Source organism: Myotis daubentonii, chromosome 2 (assembly GCF_963259705.1).
Source record: "Myotis daubentonii chromosome 2, mMyoDau2.1, whole genome shotgun sequence".
Lineage (NCBI taxonomy): Eukaryota > Metazoa > Chordata > Mammalia > Chiroptera > Vespertilionidae > Myotis > Myotis daubentonii.
This window is the reverse complement of record NC_081841.1, coordinates 22,055,827-22,077,458: the sequence shown is the minus strand read 5'-3', so window position 1 is coordinate 22,077,458 and position 21,632 is coordinate 22,055,827. Positions and strand designations below refer to the sequence as shown.

General features: G+C 50.6%; 2 protein-coding genes and 1 pseudogene across 2 annotated transcripts; 2 read left to right on the top strand and 1 right to left on the bottom strand.

Moving 5' to 3' along the window:
• Nucleotides 1–12,253: 12,253 nt before the first annotated feature.
• Nucleotides 12,254–13,722, top strand: LOC132225959 (small ubiquitin-related modifier 2-like; annotated as a pseudogene).
• Nucleotides 13,723–15,267: 1,545 nt separating this feature from the next.
• SPSB2 (splA/ryanodine receptor domain and SOCS box containing 2) lies at nt 15,268–17,860 on the top strand. The gene is made up of 3 exons (XM_059682087.1): nt 15,268–15,415; nt 15,563–16,309; nt 17,489–17,860. The coding sequence occupies exons 1-3, from the start codon at nt 15,406–15,408 to the stop codon at nt 17,614–17,616; spliced, it is 885 nt and encodes a 294-aa protein (XP_059538070.1). The 5' UTR covers nt 15,268–15,405; the 3' UTR covers nt 17,617–17,860.
• A 111-nt stretch (nt 17,861–17,971) lies between these two features.
• On the bottom strand, nt 17,972–21,189 carry TPI1 (triosephosphate isomerase 1). Its single transcript, XM_059682088.1, has 7 exons — nt 20,955–21,189; nt 19,780–19,903; nt 19,610–19,694; nt 19,403–19,535; nt 19,032–19,117; nt 18,658–18,745; nt 17,972–18,527 (listed from the first exon to the last, which is right to left on the bottom strand). The coding sequence occupies exons 1-7, from the start codon at nt 21,172–21,174 to the stop codon at nt 18,409–18,411; spliced, it is 855 nt and encodes a 284-aa protein (XP_059538071.1). The 5' UTR covers nt 21,175–21,189; the 3' UTR covers nt 17,972–18,408.
• Between the last annotated feature and the right edge of the window lie 443 nt (nt 21,190–21,632).

Sequence of the window (21,632 nt, the reverse complement as noted above, 5' to 3'; positions counted from 1 at the left end):
CCTGAGTTGGAGTCTTGACAGATCTGCAGTTTACTAGCAATTTACCAAGACTCCACTTTCTCGTCTGTAAAATCGGCTTAACTATACCAACTGCCAGGGACTGAGTTCGAGTCTAATCTCCCCTAAAGCGCTGTTCAGACTGTAAAGCCAGTGTGGGAGCATTTTACTCCTCATATCCTGGACTAGCTTGATGCAAACCTTTTGGGGAGAAAATCCAACATGTGCCCGCTAAAATACTCCTCACACAACGCTGTTACATAAATAATCAATGAGAACTGATACCGACAAACCCAGGCACTCAGGCCTGTGTGACTTGTTGAAGGAGATGAAAAGAGAGAGGTTGAGTTGCAACAAATATTTGGTGCCAGACATTGTGTGAGGTGCCTTTTCAAGTGATATTTAATCCCCACACCAGTCCTGTGAGAGAGATATTTGAAAGAAGAGGAAACCAAGACCCAGGGAGGTTAATATTTATGAAACAATTCCTGCCTAGGGAAAGGGGGGAGGGTGTTACCAATCTTGTGGAATCTAATATAAATAAAACAGGGAACAAAGTAAGCTATTATGTGATTAACTGTGCAGTCGTGCATTACAGACAGTAAAGTGGTCTGACGGAAGATGTGGGCTGGGAATCAGGAAATGTTACCTCCTGCCCTGTCCAGCTTGGGTCATATAGTTAACAGACAAGTCTGTTTTAACATATGTTTGTTAAGCACTCTGTGCCAGGATGTGCCTACCGGGGACTTAAGGACAGTAAAACAGGGTCCCTTAAGGACAGGAAAACAGGGTCCGTTCCAGTCCAGTGACAAGATTAAGTAAACAGGTATTTCAATTCAATGAAACAGATGTCATAATAATGATACCCAACACATACAGAGCTTTTACTGAGTGCCAGGGGATCATTTTATAGTACATGTGTACTCGTAAGTCTATACTAATAAAAGGGTAATATGCTAATTAGACCGGGAGACCTTCCTGACGTCCTTCCGGACAAAGCCATGGTGGCAGGGCCAGGGCAGAGGCCAGCAGGGGGGCCAGTTGTGGGTGAGCAAGCCGGCAAGGGGGGGCAGTTAGGGGCAATCAGGCCGGTGGGGGAGGGCAGTTGGGGGCGAGCAGGCCAGCGGGGTTGGGGAGCAGATAGGGGTGATCATGCCAGAAGGGGGGGCAGTTGGGGGCAATCAGGCCGGCAGGTAGAGTGGTTAGGGGCAATCAGGCAGGCAGGCAGGTGAGCGGTTAGGAGCCAGTGGTCCCAGATTGCGAGAGGGATGTGAAACTGCCAGCAGTCGGACATTCCCTGAGGAGTCCCAGATTAGAGAGGGTGCAGGCCGGGCTGAGGGACACCCCCCCCCCCGCACAAATTTCATGCACCGGGCCACTAGTATCATATATTCAGTGCAGAGAGTCCAGACAGAGGCAGCACCTTTGGTAAGGCCTGGAAAAGAAAGAGCTCAAAGGCTGTGCAAGGAAAGCAGGTAGTTCTGCTGGCTGGAATGGTAGGTGCACTTAAGGGGTGAGGTAGGAGCAGCAAACAGAGCCGAGCACGCTAAGGAATGAAGACTTTATCCTGAAAGCTGTGAGGAATCATTGGGGTGTTGTTTTGTGTTTCATTGGCAAAGACTGAATCTACACTGTGTAATGAGAGCTAGACACTCCATCCTCCTTCCCTAGTAGCTGGTTTAAATAGAATCTCCTTGAATTATAAAAGTAATAATTAATTAAAATTAAAATCAAATAATAGAGAAGTGTATAAGAGGAATATAAAAGTCCATGATCTCTCTCAGCACCACTCTCATTTTTAAATAAAGTTAATGTATTAAAGATTTTTTAAAAACAAAAGTTGTATCAATCATACATACCATTCATCAACTGGGTTATTGTCATTTAATAATATGTTCTGGACATCTTTCATGTCACTAAACATATATCTACCTCTTTCTTTTTTATAGTTGTCTAGTCTTCCATTCTATGGATATACAGTAATTATTAAACTGTTCCCTATTGATGGATATTAACTCTAAAAATTATCTATATTATAAACAATGCTGTAACAAAAAATCCTCATAGATATAGCCTTACTATTCTGCATAAGTACTCTGTAACAGTACTTCCTAAATTGTAATGTGCACAGGAATTGCCTGAGTATCAGATTAAAATGTGGATTCTGACCCTGAAAGTGATGCCAGTGCTGCTTGTCCACAGAACACACTTTGAGTAACATGGGATACAGTCTTAGAGGGTAAAATTTCTGGTTCAGAGGGTATGTACTTAACTTTGCCAATCATAATAGGTTGAAAAATAGATATGTCACTGTTTTATTTATTTTTAATATATACTTTTTATTGATTTCATAGAGGAAGGGAGAGGGAGATAGAAACATCAATGATGAGAGAAAATCATTGATCAGCTGCCTCCTGCACAACTCCCACTGGGGATTGAGCCTGCAACTGAGGTACATGCCCTTGACCAGAATTGAACCTGCTACCCTTCAGTCCGCAGGCCGAGGCTCTATCCACTGAACCAAACTGGCTAGGGCAAGTTTGCATTTTTTATTATTGCTGAGGTTGTTTCTTTTTATGTGTACATGTATTTGTATTTGTTTATATTTATTTTACAAATTGCCTTTTCAGATCCTTTTTCATGTTCCTGCTATGCCATTAATTTTTTTAATCAATTTGTTACTTTTTTGATTTGGATATTAACTGTGGCAGAAACTGCCTCTTGCCTATCTGATATTCATTCTTCCCTTTTTTCTCCCTCATAGAATTGTTTTTAAAAGCTTTATTAATATATAACTAACATACCATAAAATCCACCCATTTAAAATGTACAACTCAATGGCTTTTAATATGTTCAGTGTTGTGCAACCATCACCACAATTAAATTTAGAAAGTTTTCATTACCCCAAAAAGAAGCCCTCTACGCCTTAGCCATCACATTCCAATCCTCCCACTCCTGCTCCTGGCAACCACTGATCCCCTTTCTGTCTCCATTGATTTGACTATTTTTTATACTTTATGTAAATAAAATCGTACAACACGTGGTCCTTTATGACTGGCTTCTTTCACTTGGCATGTCTCAAGATTCATCCAGGTTGTAGTTCATATCAGTATTTCATCTCTTTTTTTTAAAATATATTTTATTGATTTTTTACAGAGAGGAAGGGAGAGGGACAGAGAGTCAGAAACATCGATGGAGAGAAACATCCATCAGCCGCCTCCTGCACACCCCCCACTGGGCACGTGCCCGCAACCAAGGCACATGCCCCTGACCGGAATCAAACCTGGGACCCTTTAGTCCGCAGGCTGACGCTCTATCCACTGAGCTAAACCAGTTAGGGCAGTATTTCATCTCTTTTAATTGCTGAACAATATTTCATTGTATGGTTTTTAGTTTTAAATTCATCTGAAATAATTTTTGTGTATAGTGTGAGGTAGGGATCTAACATTTTCCCAAAAAGGGAGCCAATTTTCCCAACACCACTCATTGATCAATCCCATCCTTCCCTATTGATTTGAAATGCCATCTTTATCATTATATATCATTATATATACAATTTCTGAACTATTATTTTCCATTGATCTATATATGTCTGGCTATTTCTGCTTTAGTACCACACTATCTTAGCTATTGATTTTTTCTGTATATCTATATATATAAAAGGCTAATATGCAAAGTGTCCCCTTGGGAGTTCAACTGGGAGACTGGGAGTTTGATTGCTCGCTATGAAGTGCACTGACCACCAGGGGGCAGCATGGAACAAAGGAAGGCCCCAGCCGGCAGCCAGAAGGCCCCCATTGGCCCTGATTGCCAGCCAGGTCTAGGGACCCTACCCATGCACAAATTTCATGCACCAGGCCTCTAGTCTATATATATAAACCCTAATATGCAAATAGACCAAACAGCAGAACAACTGAACAACCAGTCACTATGACATGTGCTGACCACCAGGAGTCACATGCAGAACATGGCAGGCATCGGCCGCAGCGGGATGGTGGAGCGGAGCAGGTGAGCAGGGGCACCAGACCAAGGTGGGGCACCAGTCACTGTCAACTGTCATCAGGGCAAGCCTCTGGTGGTTACTGAAAATTCTTTGCTCTGTGCACTGAAGTCCCGCTGGGCGCTTGCACCTGCTGCCAGCATCAGCCCCACTCACACCTCTATTTATCTGTATGGTCAGCGTTGGAGCCGCCACTCGCATCCGCTGCCAGTGCCTGGCGCTGGCCCCAATCATCAGTACAATGAAGTGAATTAGTTATGCAAATAATAATAATAATAATAATAAAACCTTGAGAGTATTTGCTTAGGAAGTTTCTAATATTCAGTATTTTTTGGAAGTGTCAATGAAGTACTGATGGGGTGGTCATAATAATCTGGCCACTCGGTGTAGTTTGGGCAGTGAAAGGAAGGGAGACGTTTGAACTTAGAGCTGCAGAAGATGATCCCTATCTTTGGAACTTACTGAGACTGCGATGGTAGTGGAACATCCATATGGAGGTGTCCAATATACCACTGGAGACGGGGGCTAGCGCTGAGCCTCGAGAGGACTGATCATTTTGCCCCACCATGCCTTCCAGAACTGTAAGCCACAGTCCTTCCTTCTCCAATGGCTGTCTTCTCACGTCCTGTGATGGCTGCGGGTAGCAATGAGGGACCCAATTGAAAGCAGCCACATTCAGACAGGGAGAGTTCCTTTTTGCTGCTAGATCATAGGATCAAGGAACCTTCTTTTTCAGAAGCCTCAGTTACCCTGGGATTTATTTTTATGTGAAATGATAAATGTTTTAATACCATTTGGTTAGCATTTCTGTGACTCAATGGAAAACATCCTGATAACACCTGTTACTTTCTTTGCTTCTCTACCAGCCATAGTTTGCAGCACTTCAACAAAAGGTGTGTGTGTACACATTTCCCATTTTTTACATTCAAATTATACGCTGAAGACTAAATAACATCAATAGCTGTGATGTGCTAGTAAATGTTTAACAACAGGCTCCCTCCAGGGAGAACAAAAGCCCTAATTTTTAGCATTTGCTTATTTCTCTGGTGTAAATATTACTATGGTGGCTGATTTCAAGCTAGCAATTCATAATATGGTATTTTCATACATGACCATACAGATAAAATAGAGGTAAATAACTTAAAGAGCTTAAATAGTAAAATTATTGTGGACAGAATTGTGTCCCCCCCCAAATCCATATGTTGAAGCTCCAACCCCCACCCGGAATACCTCAGAAAGACGATTAAGTTAAAATTAGGCTGGTCAAGTGGGCCCAAATCCAATCTGACTGGTATCAGAATAAGAAGGGGAAATTTGGACATGGGTGTACATGCATGAAGAAAAAGACTTTGAGGACACAAGACGGTAGCCGTCTGCAAGCTAAGGACAGAGGCCTCAGAAGAAACTAAACTGCCAGCCAGCCAGCCGGCGTGGCTCAGTGCTTGAGCATCAACCAATGAACCAGGAGGTCACTGTTCAATTCTTGGTCGGGGCACATGCTCGGGTTTCGGGATCAATTGATGATTCTATCTCATCATTGATGTTTCTACCTCTCTCTCGCTCTCCCTTCCTCTCTGAAATCAATAAAACATCTCAGTCCAAGGCTTCTACAGCTAACCTACTTTTCTGCTTCTAAGACTCACAGACATCTCAAACTTATCATATCTAAAAACAAATTCTGTATCTTTTCCCCTACCTGCTTTTTTTCAGCATTCCAGAAACCTGGGTCATCCTTGTCATTTTTTCTTCCTCAGTGACACCTTCGCCCACTGGCCCCCATTGAATCTACCACCAAGTGTGATCTGTTCCACCTCCAAATGTATCTTGAATCCATCTACTTCTCTCCTTCTTCTGACACACCTCTCTGGCCCAAACTACTATCACCACTCCCTGGAACTACTACAGTAGCCTCCTACGTCGTCTTCCTGACTCTACTTTTTCTCTCATCCAATTGTCTTCCATGAGCAGCCATAGTGAGCTCTTTCAATTGTAAAGAGAACCCTCTATGTTAACCCCTCAGGTTTCCCTATTGCTCTTAGGATAAAATACCTACTCCTCACCACGGCCTATATGCAAAGCCTGCCAAGGTCTGTAGTGGCCTTTGCTATTGGGCTTAAGCCACACTTGGGCCACACAGCCCTCTGCTCAGTTCCTCCTCCCACCAAGCTCCCTCCCTTTTCAGGGCTTTCACTTACACTCTTCTGTGTGTGACTCAACTAACTTCTGCTCAGCCTCCAGGCCTCAGGTTAATCGGGACCTCCTCAGGCCTCTCCTGATATCAGTCCAAATAGAATCCCCTCTTACAGTTTCATGCTTTTCCTTGATAGCAGTCAACACAATTTGTCTTTATATGTATACTAGAGGCCCAGTGCACGAATTCGTGCTGGGGTGGGGTCCCTCGGCCTGGCTGATGATCAGGGCTGACCAGGGCCGGCTGGGGGGAGGGACGGCAAGAGGTTGGCCGGCCACAGGAGGTTGGCCGGCCACAGGAGGTTGGCTGTGGGAGCGCACTGACCACCAGAGGGCAGGCAGCTCCTGCACTGAGCGTCTGCCCCCAGTGGTCAGTGCATCGTCATAGTGACCAGTTGACCAGTCATAATGGTCGCTTGGGCTTTTATATATATAGACTAGGGGCCCGGTGCACGAAATTCATGCACTGGATGTGTGTGTGGGGGGGGGAGTGTCCCTCAGCCCAGCCTGCTCCCTCTCACATACTGGGAGCCCTCAGGCGTTGACCCCCATCACCCTCCAATCACAGGATCGGCCCCTTGCCCAGGCCTGACGCCTCTGGCCTAGGCGTCCGGCCTGAGCAGTGGGAACCTGCAGTGGCAGCGGGGGGGGGGGGGGGGGGGGCTGCGCCGCGATCGCGCAGGCTCCACCCCTGCTCCTGCAGGATGCCTCTGACTGAGGTGTCGGCCTGGGCAGCGGGGACCCACAGCTGCAGCGGCCCCGCGATCCTGGGCTCCGCTTTAGGCCCAGGCAAGGGGCCCCTAACTCCTGGGACTGCCAGCTTGCTCCCATCGCTGGCTCCACCCCTACTTCCTGCTATCACTGGCCAGGGCGGAAAAGGCACCTGATTCTCCGATCATGGCTGGGGGGCAGGGCAAAGGCGGCCCCAGGGCTGCCTTTGCCCTGCCCCCCAGCTCTTAGCTCCCCACTGGGTTTCCGATCACTGTCAGTGGCAGGGGGCTTCTTCCTGCTTTCCCTTTCGCCTCCCTGCATTGTGCCTACATATGCAAATTAACCGCCATCTTGTTGGCAGTTAATTTGCATATAGCCCTGATTAGCCAATGAAAAGGGTATCGCCGTACGCCAATTACCATTTTTCTCTTTTATTAGTGTTGATGATATTTTTATTGATTTCAGAGAGGAAGGGAGAGGGCGATAGAAACATCAATAATGAGAGAGAATCGTTGATTGGCATTGGGGATTGAGCCACAACATGGGCATATGCCCTTGACCAGAATCAAACCTGGGACCTTCAGTCCACAGGCGGATGCTCTATCCACTGAGCCAAACTGGCTAGGGCTAGGTTTCTGGTTTGATCCGGATCAGATGGCGTAGGGGAGGCAACCGATCGATGTTTCTCATTCTTTCTCCCTTTCTCTCTAAAATCAGTAAAAATATATCCTCAGTGAGGATTACAAAAGTAATCAAAGGCACCCTCCCCTCAATTTTGGATTTGCCCTTATAGATGAGATACACTTACTTCCTCCCTCCACTTTGAGAATCACTGATGAGGAGTGAACAAAGGACAAACCAGGGAGACATCCCCAGTTAGGATTCACTAGACAGTAGTAGAGGTCCTGAAGGCTATAAAGGTGGAAGGAAAACTAAAAGTTGAGGCAGTGTTTTAAAAATCAGCAAGGATAGTCCAGCAGACTGGCTCAGTGGTTGAGTGTGGACCTATGAACCAGGAGGTCAGGGCTAGATGGCCAGTCAGGGCTCAGTCCCCAACGTGGGGCGTGCAGGAGGCAGCTCATCTATGCTTCTCTCTCATCATTGAGGTTTCTCTCTCTCCCCCCCTCCCTTCCTCTCCAAAATCAATAACAAAAATATATTTTAAAAAATTATCAAGGACAAACAAAAGGGAATCAGATAGATGTCTGACTGGTTAGGGAGGAGTGGCAGGGGCACTCGCTGTTTGCAGTGGGTGCGCTCTTTCTCCCGCAGTTTCTAACCTAACCGTGTCCCCACTTGCAGCCTCCCTCCTCCAGGGTGAAAAAAAGGTCCCCTCCCGCGGAGGGTCCCCAGACAGAGCTGAAAGGAGAGGGGGAGGGGGAGCAAAGAGAACGGATGGAGGAGAGGAGCCCTCTACGTGTAAGGCAGCACTAGTCCCTTCCACTCCCCTCCACTTCCGCTGCACGTCCGCCGGCTCAGAGGCCTCGCTCCCGCCCTGGGGCCTTTGTTCCGGGACAGAACCTTCCAGACGCGAACGCTGGCGCCGGAAGGAGGTTGGCCGGGCGGAAGCGGCGGTCCAGGGCAGGGCCCCCGGGGCTCCCGGCTCCAGCGCGGCCCGCGGGAGAAGCGGGTTGAGAGGAGGCCCCAGCATCGGCCGCGGCCGCTGGGGGGCGCGCGAGCCTCTCGGGCCGCAGCCCGCCCGTCCACGTGATCCGCCCGCCCACGTGATCCGCCCGCGGGTCTGGAGTCAGCGCCCGCCCGCGCGGTGACGTAACCGGCTTCCGCAGCTCCGGGCGCGGCTGACATTTTCTGGCGTCGCCAGCTAGTCACCGCCCTTGGGTTTTGCAGAATGGCTTGTCGTTTCACCTTTCCGAGTCTCCGTTGCCGAATCTGTAAAAATTGGGATAGCTTTGTTGTGAGGTTTCAATGAGATCGTAGACATTTAATGTGAACTCAGCAGTACTCATTAAACAGGGCAGAGGTCGCCGCCACCGTTCGTGGCGGGGTGAGCTGGTGGGCTGGACTCTGCTCTCTTGGCACCATTCTGGGCCTTTCAGTGTGTGTATCTTGTGAAGCTGACTGTGATTCTAGTGTTTGGTTTTTAAAACAAGATTCTAGCAGTGGTTCTCAACCTTCTGGCCCTTTAAATACAGTTCCTCATGTTGTGACCCAACCATAAAATTATTTTTGTTGCTACTTCATAACTGTAATGTTGCTACTGTTATGAATCGTCATGTAAATATCTAATATGCAGGATGGTCTTAGGCGACCCCTAAAGGGGTCGCGACCCACAGGTTGAGAACCGCTGTTAGTGTTTTAAGATGCCTTCTCTCCGAATAACAGTACCATCAGACGGCATTCCAACCACATTTACCGCAATCCCTTTCCATGCTGGAAACAACGAGCTGACTTACGGAGGGTGGAAGGGTGGTATGCCGGCGTCCATGTGGCACATAAATACGACCTCAGGAAATCCACACATGTAATCAAAATTCAACACATTTGTGAAGCAAGTCATCAAGTTCTCCTATAACTACTCCAGTGACAGCAAAGTTCATGTGATAACCCCCTTTTTTTTGTATAAGCAAAGGTGGAAATTTATTGAACAAGTACAGACTCCCACATGGGGAGGGGGAAAGGGTCCCCTGATCACTCTTTAATGAAGACTGAAAGAGCACTAAATTTATGCCTGGAAGAAATGAACCAGAAATCTGTCACTAACAATGGCAGTATGTGGCGAAAAAAATAATAATTTTTTTAAAAGGAGGGAAAAGAAAAGCTCTTGGTCTCAAGTCACAGTTCAAACCTCCTGCCAGAGAAGATAGCCTTTGGGTGGAAGGATTTCCCAACCAGCCACAGATGGCATAAGAATTTTAGAAACTACCTTAACCTCAAAAACGTGCAAACTGTTGGTGAGGCTGTATCTGGAGCAGCAGTTCTCCACCTTCCTCATGCCGCGGCCCTTTAATACAGTTCCTCATGTTGTGGTGACCCCCAACCATAAAATTATTTTCGTTGCTACTTCATAACTGTAATTTTGCTACTGTTATGAATCGTAATGTAAATATCTGATATGCAGGATGTATTTTCATTGTTACAAATTGAACATAAAGCATAGTGATTAATCACAAAAACAATATGTAATTATATATGTGTTTTCCGATGGTCTTAGGCGACCCCTGTGAAAGGGTCATTCGACCCCCAAAGGGTCGCGACCCACAGGTTGAGAACCGCTGCTCTGGAGGAAAAGGCAGCAAAATCCATCCAGAGCTATTGAAAAGAATCACTGGCCGAAGGGCTGTCTTCCAGAATATCATGAACCTGGTATCTTCTAGGAGGAAAATGCCCAACTGCTTTTGTTTCCAAACTAGGTATACAAGGCCCTGGTCTGAAGGTAGCAAATACCCTTATGACCATCCCTCCCTCCCCTTGCTCATGGTGGCAGTGTAGCTCTGTATTTAATAAAGCCCAGTATGTTCTACAGGGATTCAGAGCCCAGTACCGTAAAAGAAAACAAAATATGTTTGCTTGTACTGTAGCCATCGAATGTAAAGTCCAGGGAGACTGCAGCACTTTTCCTGATTTGGTTTTAGGAGACTGGGACCTCAGAGAAAGGCCTTGGCTTTAGTGTTGCTATTGCAGACCGCAGACAGCAGACAGCAGTCCCGTGCTAAGGTACCACGTACTTCAGGAGTGTGTTCATAAAGACATCACAGTCTTCCTCCGTACAACACCACCCCATCCTTCACTCTGCTGATCTCAGCTTGATTTGCTGTTTCAAAGCCACATCAGGAGGCTGGGATTCCTCCTCTGAGCCACGAATGCTTACCTTAATATGGTAATAAGCTGGAAGACTTGCAAGTTCTTCAGTATTGCCAGTTGCATCCTTTATATTACACAGACAGGGAACAGTCAAGCCTAAAACAGTCCGTGCATGTTGAGAAGAATGTGTTTAGGATGTTAAGGATATTTCATTAATAAAGGAATGAAGCTCGCTGTTTCATTGTGGCCTAGCAAGTGAATAGTGGTGGCTTATGGAAGAAATAGAAGAGCTTCTTCTTTAAAAAAGAATATATATATATATATATATATATATATATATATATATATATATATATATATATTTCAGAGAGGAAGGGAAAATGATAGAGAGACAGAAACATCAACGCTGAGAGAGAATCATTGATTGACTGCCTCCTGCATGCAATCCAGGCATGTGCCCTGACCAGGAATTAAACTATGACCTCCTGGTTCACAGGTTGATGCTCAACCACTGAGAAACACTGGCCAGGCTTGAAGAGCTTACTGAGAACCACAGAGAAACACTAATAAAAACCTTGAGGGCCCTAACTAGTTTGGCTCAGCGGATAGAGCGTCAGCCTGCGGACTGAGGGGTCCCAGGTTCAATTCCAGTCAAGGGCATGTACCTTGGTTGCGGGCACATCCCCAGTAGGGGGTGTGCTAGAGGCAGCTGATCGATGTTTCTCTCTCATCGATGTTTCTAACTCTCTATCCCTCTCCCTTCCTCTCTGTAAAAAAATCAATAGAATATATTAAAATAAATAAATACCTTGAGGCCCTAGCCGGTTTGGCTCAGCGGATAGAACTTCGGACTACGGACTGAAGGGTCCTGGGTTCGATTCTGATCAAGGGCACGTACCTCGGTTGCAGGCTCCTCCCTGGTTGGGCCCTGGTCGGGGCACATGCAAGAGGCAACCAATCAATGTATTTCTGTGGATGTGTTCCCCCACATCCTGCGTGGTTCAGGGTTCAGGATCTGGAAGAGGAGCCACACACAAATGAAAGAGAAGAGACAAGAGATAATTTGGAAATATTGGGGGGCCAGGCGGGCAAGTCCAACTCAAGGGGAAGGACTTCCACCGGTGCCCAGGCCTCGCCAGCCTTTTATTCAGCTTTGGTTACACATAAAGCCCTTAGGCAGGTAATTGCAGTAACAGACAGACTATCTTAAAGGTCAGTAAATATTAGAAGGATACTCTGAGACTATTTGATCAGGAAATAGCTTGAGTCCCCATTGTCTGGACTAGACAATCGGTGCATAACTCAGGCCCTTGACATGGGTTCAAGGTTCACCAGCGTTCCGGGATCCTTGTTTGCACTTCTCTGATAGTGAAGACAATGGGCGGCCTCCTTGCAGTTTCTCTCACATCAATGTTTCTCTCTGTCTTTCCCTCTCTCGTCCACTCTCCCTAAAAAAATCAACGGAAAAGTATCCTCAGGTGAGGATTAACAACAAAAAACACCTTGAGGACCTGGCATAGGGTGCAGTGCCCTCTCCCTCCTCCACCGGTGCTGCTTCTGGTGCTGCTGTGTCCGCCTTTGGTGTGGACCTGATACCTCTTTTGTGAAGTGGCAGCTGAGGAGACTCCAGCACTGGCCGAGACCAACGAAAAACCAAAGGAAGGAGTTAAGACTGAGAACAATGATCATATTATTTTGAAGGTGGTGGGGCAGGATGGTTCTGTGGTACACTTTAAGATTAAGAGTCTTATACCACTTAGTAAACTAATGAAAACCTATTGTGAACGACAGGGTTTGTCAATGAGGCAGATCAGATTTTGATTTGATTCAATGAAACAGACACACCTGCCCTAGCCGGTATGGCTCAATGGATAGAGCACTGGCCCAGCGACTGAAGGGTCCCGGATCAGTTCTGGTCAAGGGCGAGTACCTCTGTTGCAGGCTCGATCCCTGGCCCTGGTTGGGCATGTGCCAGGGCCACATGTGGGGGGCAACCAATCGCTGTGTCTCTCTCACATCAATTTTTCTCTCTCTGTCTCTCCCCCTCCCTCTACTCTCTCTAAAAAAAAAAAAAAAATCAATGGAAAAATATCCTCGAATAAGGACTAACAAAAAAAAAAGAAAGAAAAGAAAGAGCACACCTGCACAGTGGGAAATGGAGGATAAAAATACAACTGGTGTATACCAGCAGCAAACAGGCAGTGTCTACTAAAAAGGGAACCTGCTACTTTACTCCAGGACTCTGTTCTCCAGACCAAGAAGACATTCTCAGTTAGGAAACTGCAATTTGGTTTCAACACATCTGACTACTACATACTATTCTTTCATTTTCCTCTTCCCCGTTCCTTTATTGTACATACAGTAACTGATGAATGTGCATAAGCATTTGCATTTTTAAAAAACTAAATGGTCAATGCTATGTTTTGATTGACATCAAATGGAGATGGGTGGAGGGTAAACACTGGTTCTGTGAAAACACATTCTGGCATGCTCATTCAGCTCTTATCTTTATATTCCAGTAAGTTATTTTGCTCTCACTGTTTAATCAAAAAAGAACAACATAAAAATCCTTGTGTACCTTGTTTGATTGGAGAATTTTAATGTTTTTCATTTATCATTGTAAAATCAAGGACAATTTTATAACTGTTTTTGTATGTAGCTGTTACATGTAGGGTAATTTGTCCTTAAATAGGGATGAGTTACCAAAAAAAAAAAAAAAAATGAATCCTAGTTTTTCCTTCAAGTCAAGTGTCTTGTTGTTTAAATAAACTTCTTGTTTAAAATGGGAAAAAAAAAGCTCCAGGAACTGATAAAATCCCCAAAAGACAAAGATATGATGAACAGGAAGAAAAGACCAGTTCAAATCTTCAAGGATATGTTGAAGTGTTCCATACTGCCAAATACCGGAATGATTTAATTTCTGAATAAAAGTGCTCTATGGAGAGAAACCTAAAAAATCACATGTGGCTAAATCTATACATTGTAAGTTTTTATAAACCGGCAAGTCTGCACATAAGTATACAGAATTCATGAGTGTGCTCATAAAGAGAGATCGATGTTTTTCACAATACACAGCTAATTAGTGGCATAGCTTCACCCACAACCAATAAAATGAGTGCTTAGGTCCACCAGAGGACTTGTACAATACTGTACATAGCTTTCTCTGTAATAGCTAAAAACTGGAAACATTTCAAATGCCCATCAAGAGTAGAATAGATACATTGTAGTACATACATACAATGGCATGCTGTAAAACACTGAACAGAAGGGGCTACTGTTTCATGTAACATGGATGACTCACAGACATAATATTGAGAAAAATAAGCCAGATGCAAAAGAATACATACATTATGGTTTCATTGAAGAAGAGGCAAAGTGAATCTATACTGATAGAGGTCAAATAGTAGGGACCTTTCGGGGTATGGTGTTAGGGAAAGGGCAAGAAAGGCGCCTACTGCGACGCTGGAGATACACCTGACCTTGAGGCTGGAAATGGTGGTCACATAACATATAAATATGTAAAAATTCATTGAGCAATTTACAATTAGTGGACTTTACATGTGTTACATATCAATGAAAAATAAAAAAGTCATTATTGCTTGTAGCATTATGGAATGTTTGAGCTATTATCAGCAAATGTTTGGAACAATTGGCGAATACCATGCAGTCAGCTTCTGCTCAAGCTGAGCTGGAGTTGGCTGTGGTTTAGGCTCGCTTCATCCGCTTGGCTATCACACTAATATTCATCGTAGACCTCGATCCACAGTCATTATTTTTGTTGTCACACTGGCGAGAATATCCAGGTGGGGTGGATGACAAGTGTTCAGGTTTACATCTTTCTTATTAATATGCTTTATTTTTTTCTTTAATTAATATATTACAAAATTTGGCCCTGGCCAGGTGGCTCCATTGGTTGGATCCTCGTCTGGTGCACAAAAAAGTTGCTCGTTAGATTCCCAGTCAGGGCACATACCTAGGCTGCGGGTTCCATCCCGGGTCAGGGCGCGTGGGGAGGCCACCGATGGATGTTTCTCGCGTCACACAGCTCATTAGTGGCATAGCTTCGCTCAAACCCAGATCGGAACCACTACACTCTCCCAATGAGACCTGCAGTCTAGGAATGGATGGACTAGAGCAGCATGGAGACCTGCGACACCTACCGCTCAGAGCCCGAAACACAGGGTTCAGAACCTCAGGCATAGAACAGGCTGACTCACAACCGAACCAGAAAGAGACCTGCCCAGAAACGGTGACCCCGAGTCCGGGACCGTGGAAAGAGGCCGGCACAATGGAGGAACCCCCTTGATCCCGTGCCCCTCGTACTGAAGGGCTCAGGAGTTGGTGTCCAGGTGGCTCAAAGGTATTGACGGTGGAGAACAGACCCCCAGAGACCCCAGAGCGACGCAAGAGAGAGGTTAACGGCCCCGGAGGGCCTCCCGCGGAGGCGAGGCCTCGAGGCGGGGACGTGGGCGGGGCCTCGAGGCGGGACGTGGGCGGGGCCTCGAGGCGGGACGTGGGCGGGGCCAAGCCTGGAGGCGGCGCTTGGAGGCGGAAGCGGCCGGCGTTCTGCGCCCGCGCCCCTCGGTGACTTAACGCCGGGTTCCTCCGCAGGCCCGGCGACCTCCCGGCTGGGGGAGCCCAGCGAGGTTCGGGGGCCACGGGTGACGCGGGCACGGGGCGGGCGAGGGGGACGGCCCCTGGGAGGCCCGAGGGGCGGACTCGCCCGTCTCGGGAGCTCGCGACTGATGGGTGAGGGTAGGGCAATGGGCTGGGGCGCTGGGGAGGAACGAAGAGGGAGGAGCGGGACGGTGGGCCAACGGGTGAAAGGCCGGGGCGCATGGAGGAGGAGCCCCCGCCGGGTCCCCTCACGTTACCGTCTCTTCTCTCCCAACTCCTTTCCAGGGCAACCCCGAGCCGGAGCGCAACTTGCAGAAGAGAGACGCCCCAGCAAGACTCTACCGGGGAACCCGCCAGCGCCTCACCCCATGGGCCAGACGGCCCTGGCAGGGGGCAGCCGCAGCCCCCCCACCCCGCAGGCCCTGTACCCCGACCTCTCTTGTCCCAAAGGCTTGGAGGAGCTGCTGTCTGCTCCCCCTCCTGACCTGGGAACGCAGCGGCGCCACGGCTGGAACCCCAAGGACTGCTCGGAGAACATCGAGGTCCGGGAGGGGGGCCTGTGCTTTGAGCGGCGGCCCGTCGCCCAGAGCACGGACGGGGCCCGGGGTAAGAGGGGCTACTCGAGCGGCCTGCACGCCTGGGAAATCAGCTGGCCCCGCGCGCAGAGGGGCACCCACGCCGTGGTGGGTGTGGCCACGGCCCTCGCCCCGCTGCAGGCTGACCACTACGCGGCGCTGCTGGGCAGCAACAGCGAGTCGTGGGGCTGGGACCTTGGGCGGGGGAAGCTGTACCATCAGAACAAGGGGCCCGGGGCCCCCCAATATCCACCCGGACCTCAGGGTGAGCCGCTGGAGGTGCCGGAGAGGCTGCTGGTGGTTCTGGACATGGAAGAGGGAACTCTGGGCTACGCGATTGGGGGTACCTACCTGGGGCCAGCCTTCCACGGACTGAAGGGCAGGACCCTCTACCCAGCAGTAAGCGCTGTCTGGGGCCAGTGCCAGGTCCGCATCAGCTACCTGGGCAAAAGGAGAGGTGAGGCCCGGGGTAGGTGTGGGAGCGTGTTCTGTCACTGGTGGCTGTGGTTTGGGTTGGAAACTCAAGGCCTTTACAAGGGTGGAGGGAAGGAGCCTTCATCTGACCTGCTTCCCTACCCCTTACTCAGTGCCAGGAATGGCTAAGGGTCTTCACAGCCCTTACCTAGTTTAATCCTCCCAACAGCAAGAGAGGTAAAGGTGAGGCTTGGGCATGCAACTTGCTATTAAGTGGTGAGCCCCCAGAATGGAGGGAGGCCCTCCAGGGAGCAGCGGTTCTCAACCTGTGGGTCGCGACCCCTTTGGCGGTCGAACGACCCTTTCACAGGGGTTGCCTAAGACCATCCTGCATATCAGATATTTACATTACGATTCATAACAGTAGCAACATTACAGTTATGAAGTAGCAACGAAAATAATTTTATGGTTGGGTCACAACATGAGGAACTGTATTTAAAGGCCAAAGGTTGAGAACCACTAGACTAGGGCTTTATAGGAGCTAGCAGCTCTGGAGCACAGGTGCAAAGGGTTAAATGGGTACTGGGCTACGTGTACAATTTCAAAAGAGGACAGGCAGCGCCAGGCACCCAGGGTGTGTGCTAGATTCCCTGGGCTCTGACCTGTGACTCATACATGCCTACTTCCTCAGTCAAACCCCAGGAAGGAGCCATTGAGCCCTCCCTCGCCCCACCTGGAAGGAGAGCAGTAGGGGCAGGGTTTGGGGTGGGTCTGCAGGGGAAGGACCTCCTTGGGGAAGCAATGGGGCCCGGCTTTAGACTGATGGGATTTAACTGTTCTCTGCAGTTGTAGGCTTAGCAGCAGCTGGGTACCTCTCCTCCCATCACCCATGGTGAGCTGTTGTGAGGGCTATCCTTCCTTCCACCTCATCAGCCCCATCCCCCAGGCCTCTCTGGAATCCAAGCCTGGGCCAGCTCCACCCCTGTCAGAGCCACCTTGGCCTGTTGCTTAGAGGGCCTTAGCTAGAGCTTCACCCCCAGCTCTGACTGGGGGTGTGATGCCTCTGACCCTGAGAACAGATGCAGAATGTCAGGGTGCTTTGGATCCCTTGAGCAAGGTAGGAGCAGACTCAGAGCAGGAGAGTGGAAGGGAACCCTATAATTTGAGGATGTCTAGCTGATGGCTGCACCCCTACTTACCTTCCCCTCCTTCTCTCCCCCAGCGGAGCCACACTCCCTTCTGCACCTGAGCCGCCTGTGTGTGCGCCAAGCTCTGGGGGCTAGCCGGCTGGGCCAGGTATCTGCTCTGCCCTTGCCCCCTGCCATGAAGCACTACCTGCTCTACCAGTGACCCTGTGATACCACAGATTTGGGGGCCTTGATGCTACCCCTCCCCAGGGGTACTGCGGGCTTGACCAGCTACTTAAAGCCAGTGAGGCTGGGCCCCTAGTCCCAACCCAAGCTCTGGGGAGCTGAACAGCCCGAGCCACCCAGGGGGTGAAGAGAAGGAGCTGTTATTCAAGGCTGTGGCGCCTGGTACACAAGACACTTTTTTTTCCCAAGTAAAAATAATAAGATCTGCTGTTGTAAAAACCTGTTTGTGGCTTTTTTTTTTTTTTTTGTCTGCACAAGGGTCCTGTGGCTGCCTCAAAAAAGTAAAGAGAAATGATATGGAAACAAGTACAATGAAGGACAAACCACAAGGCTTAATGCCAGATGTTTATTCCCACCCCCAAGTGGGACTGCTCATACACAACACACAGGCGTTGGCACCAGGGCGGACAGGGCTCTTTCCCAGCCCGTGGCCTCAAGTACGAGATGGGAGAGGAGGACGGCTTCTCTTTCCTGCCTTCAGTGGGGACAGAGGGGCCTATGAGCAAACCCCACCCTTCTACCTCCTAAGGAGAGGCCATCTTGGTGACATCTTTTGTTCCAATTATCAGAGTAAGTGGAGAAGGGATTGTCCCAACCATTACAGGTGTACATGGTAAAGGAGAGGTACAGTTTGGATTAGGCCACAAGAAGGGGCAGGTGATACCATCAGAAGCATGTGTGGGGGTGGGGAGAGGGAGGAGCAGTTACTGGGCTTCTGAGCTTCACAGTCCTTGGCATAGCAGGAAGGGCAGGGAGATGGATTCGGGGCTTATTGTTTGGCGTTGATGATGTCCACGAATTCAGGCTTGAGGGATGCACCACCCACGAGGAAGCCATCCACGTCAGGCTGGCATGCCAGCTCCTTGCAGTTTGCCCCAGTCACAGACCCTGGGAAGGGAGGAGCAAGGGCGAATGGTCAGGGATGGGATGGGCATACTCCATTCCCACCTCAATGTCTAAGGAAGGCTCAGTCTATTCCCAGCCCACCCCACCTCAGGCTGGAGCCAAACCCACTCACCTCCATAAATGATGCGGGTGCACTGAGCCACTGCATCAGAGACATTGGACTTAAGCCATCCCCGGAGCTTTTCGTGTACTTCCTGGGCCTAGAACAAGAAGCCAGACTAGGTTAAGACTCTTCCTGCCTTTCCCTCAAAGGGGGAACCACCCTGGGCACCAGTGATGAGGCAGTGTTGCTTCAGGGAATCCCAGAAACCCTGAGATCCCAGTTAGAACACCAGGCCCTGGAATGGATGTCCTTGGGCAAGTCATTCTCATTCTCTGGGCTTGGGGGACCCTGTCTTTAAAATGAAGGGTTGTCCCAGATGGTCTCTGCTGTCAGTTCTACCCAAGCAGGGGTAGGATGAGGGTGGGGCTCCTGGGCGTGGTTACCTGCTGGGGTGTTGCAGTCTTGCCTGTACCAATGGCCCACACAGGCTCATAGGCCAGAACAACCTTGCTCCAGTCCTTCACGTTATCTGTGGGACAGAGATCACAGAAGCAGGGTGTTTAGGAGGGAGCGACGGAGCTTGGTACCAAGGAATAAAGAGGGTGGCCTGCTGCCCCCTAGTGGCTGCTTGAGAAACTCCAAGAGGCATCAATACCATGGGGCAGGTGTAGAAGTGAGAGGGAGGAAGCAGGGTTCCCACCTTCCCCTTCCCTTTCCGGTGTCAGCATGGGGATCAAGTCAGGCTGCAGGGATCCGACCCCACCCTCTGTGCCTTCATGGACTTGGCGAGGCTCATAGGTCCCTTCAGAAATACCTGCGATGACCTTGGTTTGTTCAAAAACGACCTTCTCAGTGATGCCAGCTTCCCTCTCATCTAGCTTCTCCCCAATGCAGGCGATGACTCCAAGTCCCTCGGCCAGGGCATGGGCCACTTTCTGCCCAATCAGCTGTTGAGGAACACACTTGGTGAAACACCACTCTTGGAACAAGGCATCTCTCACCTCTTCTCCTAGTTACTAACCTCATCTGACTCCCCAAAGACGTGTCTTCTCTCCGAGTGCCCCAGGACTACCCATGTGGCTCCACAGTCTTTGATCATGCCGGGGCTGTGGGAAGAGATGAAGCCACAGTTCCACAGGGAGGAAGATGAGGGACGGGTCCCCACACACCCCTCTCCCACCTGCATCTCACCTGATCTCCCCAGTGAAAGCCCCATTCATCACTTTGTAGCAGTTCTGGGCAGCCACGGCAATCTTGGGATCTAGCTTCTGCCTGGCGAAGTCAATGTAGGCGGTGGGGGGTGCACAGACCACCTCTGAGGACGAGATCACAAGGTGAGGAGCCTTCATGCTCTAGACTCCATCCAGGGCTCTGACCCCTCGCCTTCGCCAGCTTTCTGAGTTCTGCTTCCCTTCCCTTTCCCCCCAACAAGATGATCTTTGTCCACATCCCAGGTTGGGCCTGTTTCCAATTCCTAGAGCCTCCCAGGTGCCCCGAGGCCACGGCCCTGCCCTCTGCTCTTTTAACAGCTGTGGCTCTGATTTCCTGGGGCTATTCTGGGCCTGAGCACCAACTAGACTAGACTCAGCATTCTCCGGGGGCCAGTCCGGCCTCCCTTCTAAAATAGCTCTCACAGGCCAGGCAAGGCTTTTTAGCAAAAGCAGAAAGGGCCAAGTCCGGCTGCTGTGGGGTCTCGGGGCTGCCCCCTCTGATCAGGCCGGTGGTTCTGCGACGTGGGTGGATGGGACGGGCTGAGGACAGCACTGCGGGTGGTGGGCGGGGAGGCGAGCGGCTCCGGGAGACCCCGCGCTTCCCGGTTCCAGGCTGGAGAGCGCGTGGGAGCCCTCCTCATTCGCAAATGGCCGGGCTGCTGGGCCCCCGCGCAGGCGGCCGAGGGGAAGGATCGGGGGCGCTCGGCCGCTCGGCGAGCGCGGGGCGGAGTCTGGGCGACGTGCGGCGGCGCACGAGCCGGGCCGGGCCGAGCCGAGGGGGCAGGTAGCGGGAGGCGCGCACGCCCACTCGGCCACCCGTCCCCCGCCTCCCCCGCCCCCCCCCCCCCCGCCGCCTCGGCGGGCGCCCCTCTCCCGCCCGCCCGCGGGGGCTGCCTCCGCTCCCCTCCATGCCCGGCTCCTGGCGGTGCAGCCCGTCCTCCCAAAGGGCCATCTTCCTCCGAGGACCCACTGTCCGAGGGCACCATGAGACTGGCCCCGACTCCCCCTCGGCACACCCCGATCCTGCGGCTGCGGGTCAATGTCCGGACCCCCAGGAGCTCTCGCCCTCAGCCCTGCACCCCCTTCGCTCGGACTCCCCGTGGCTCGGAGAAGGCGCTGCCCGCCCGCCCACCCTCCCCTCCCCGCGAGGCTCACCCGTGTCGGCCGGCACCTTGGCGGAGTTCAGGCAGGTGATGAGCTCCCCCAGGTTCGCCTTCCGCCCATTCATCTTCCAGTTTCCCCCGACGAAGAACTTCCTGGAGGGCGCCATGTCGTCGCTGAAGCCGACACACTGAAGGTCAGCCTCACGGCGCAGCCGCGGCCACTGCCCGCTTATATAGAGCGCGGAGAAGCAGAACTCCGCCTCCTCGGCCATGGTGCGCCGCCCGCCCGGCCCAAGCCCTGCCCAAGCCCGGCCCGCGCCCGCCCCGCGCCCCGCCCGCCGCCGCCCGAGTGCGCGGTTCTGACGTCTCCCCCTTTCTTGTCGCAACGTTCTAGGGCTCGGGGCTCAGTCGCCGGCTCGGAACGAGGCGAGGCCTACGAACCCCTGCGCTCGGGGGGTGGGGGGGCTCGGGGGGTGGGGGACCCTCACTTCAAGCCTACAGCTCGGGGCAGGGGGCAGGATGGTTCTCAGGGCAGGTCCCGCCACTCCCACTGCGGGTCCCCAGGGCCATCTCCCAGCTCGGAGAGAGGGACTCGGCCCGTCCAGTCCTGCAGACCTGACCGCGGAGCGGGTACCTTTGACCCCCGCAGGGGACGCCCGGCCCAGCTGTTGGACCAGGGACAGGGTTCAGAGGGAGGGCCGGCCCATTGGCAGAGACCGTGCAGCTGAGA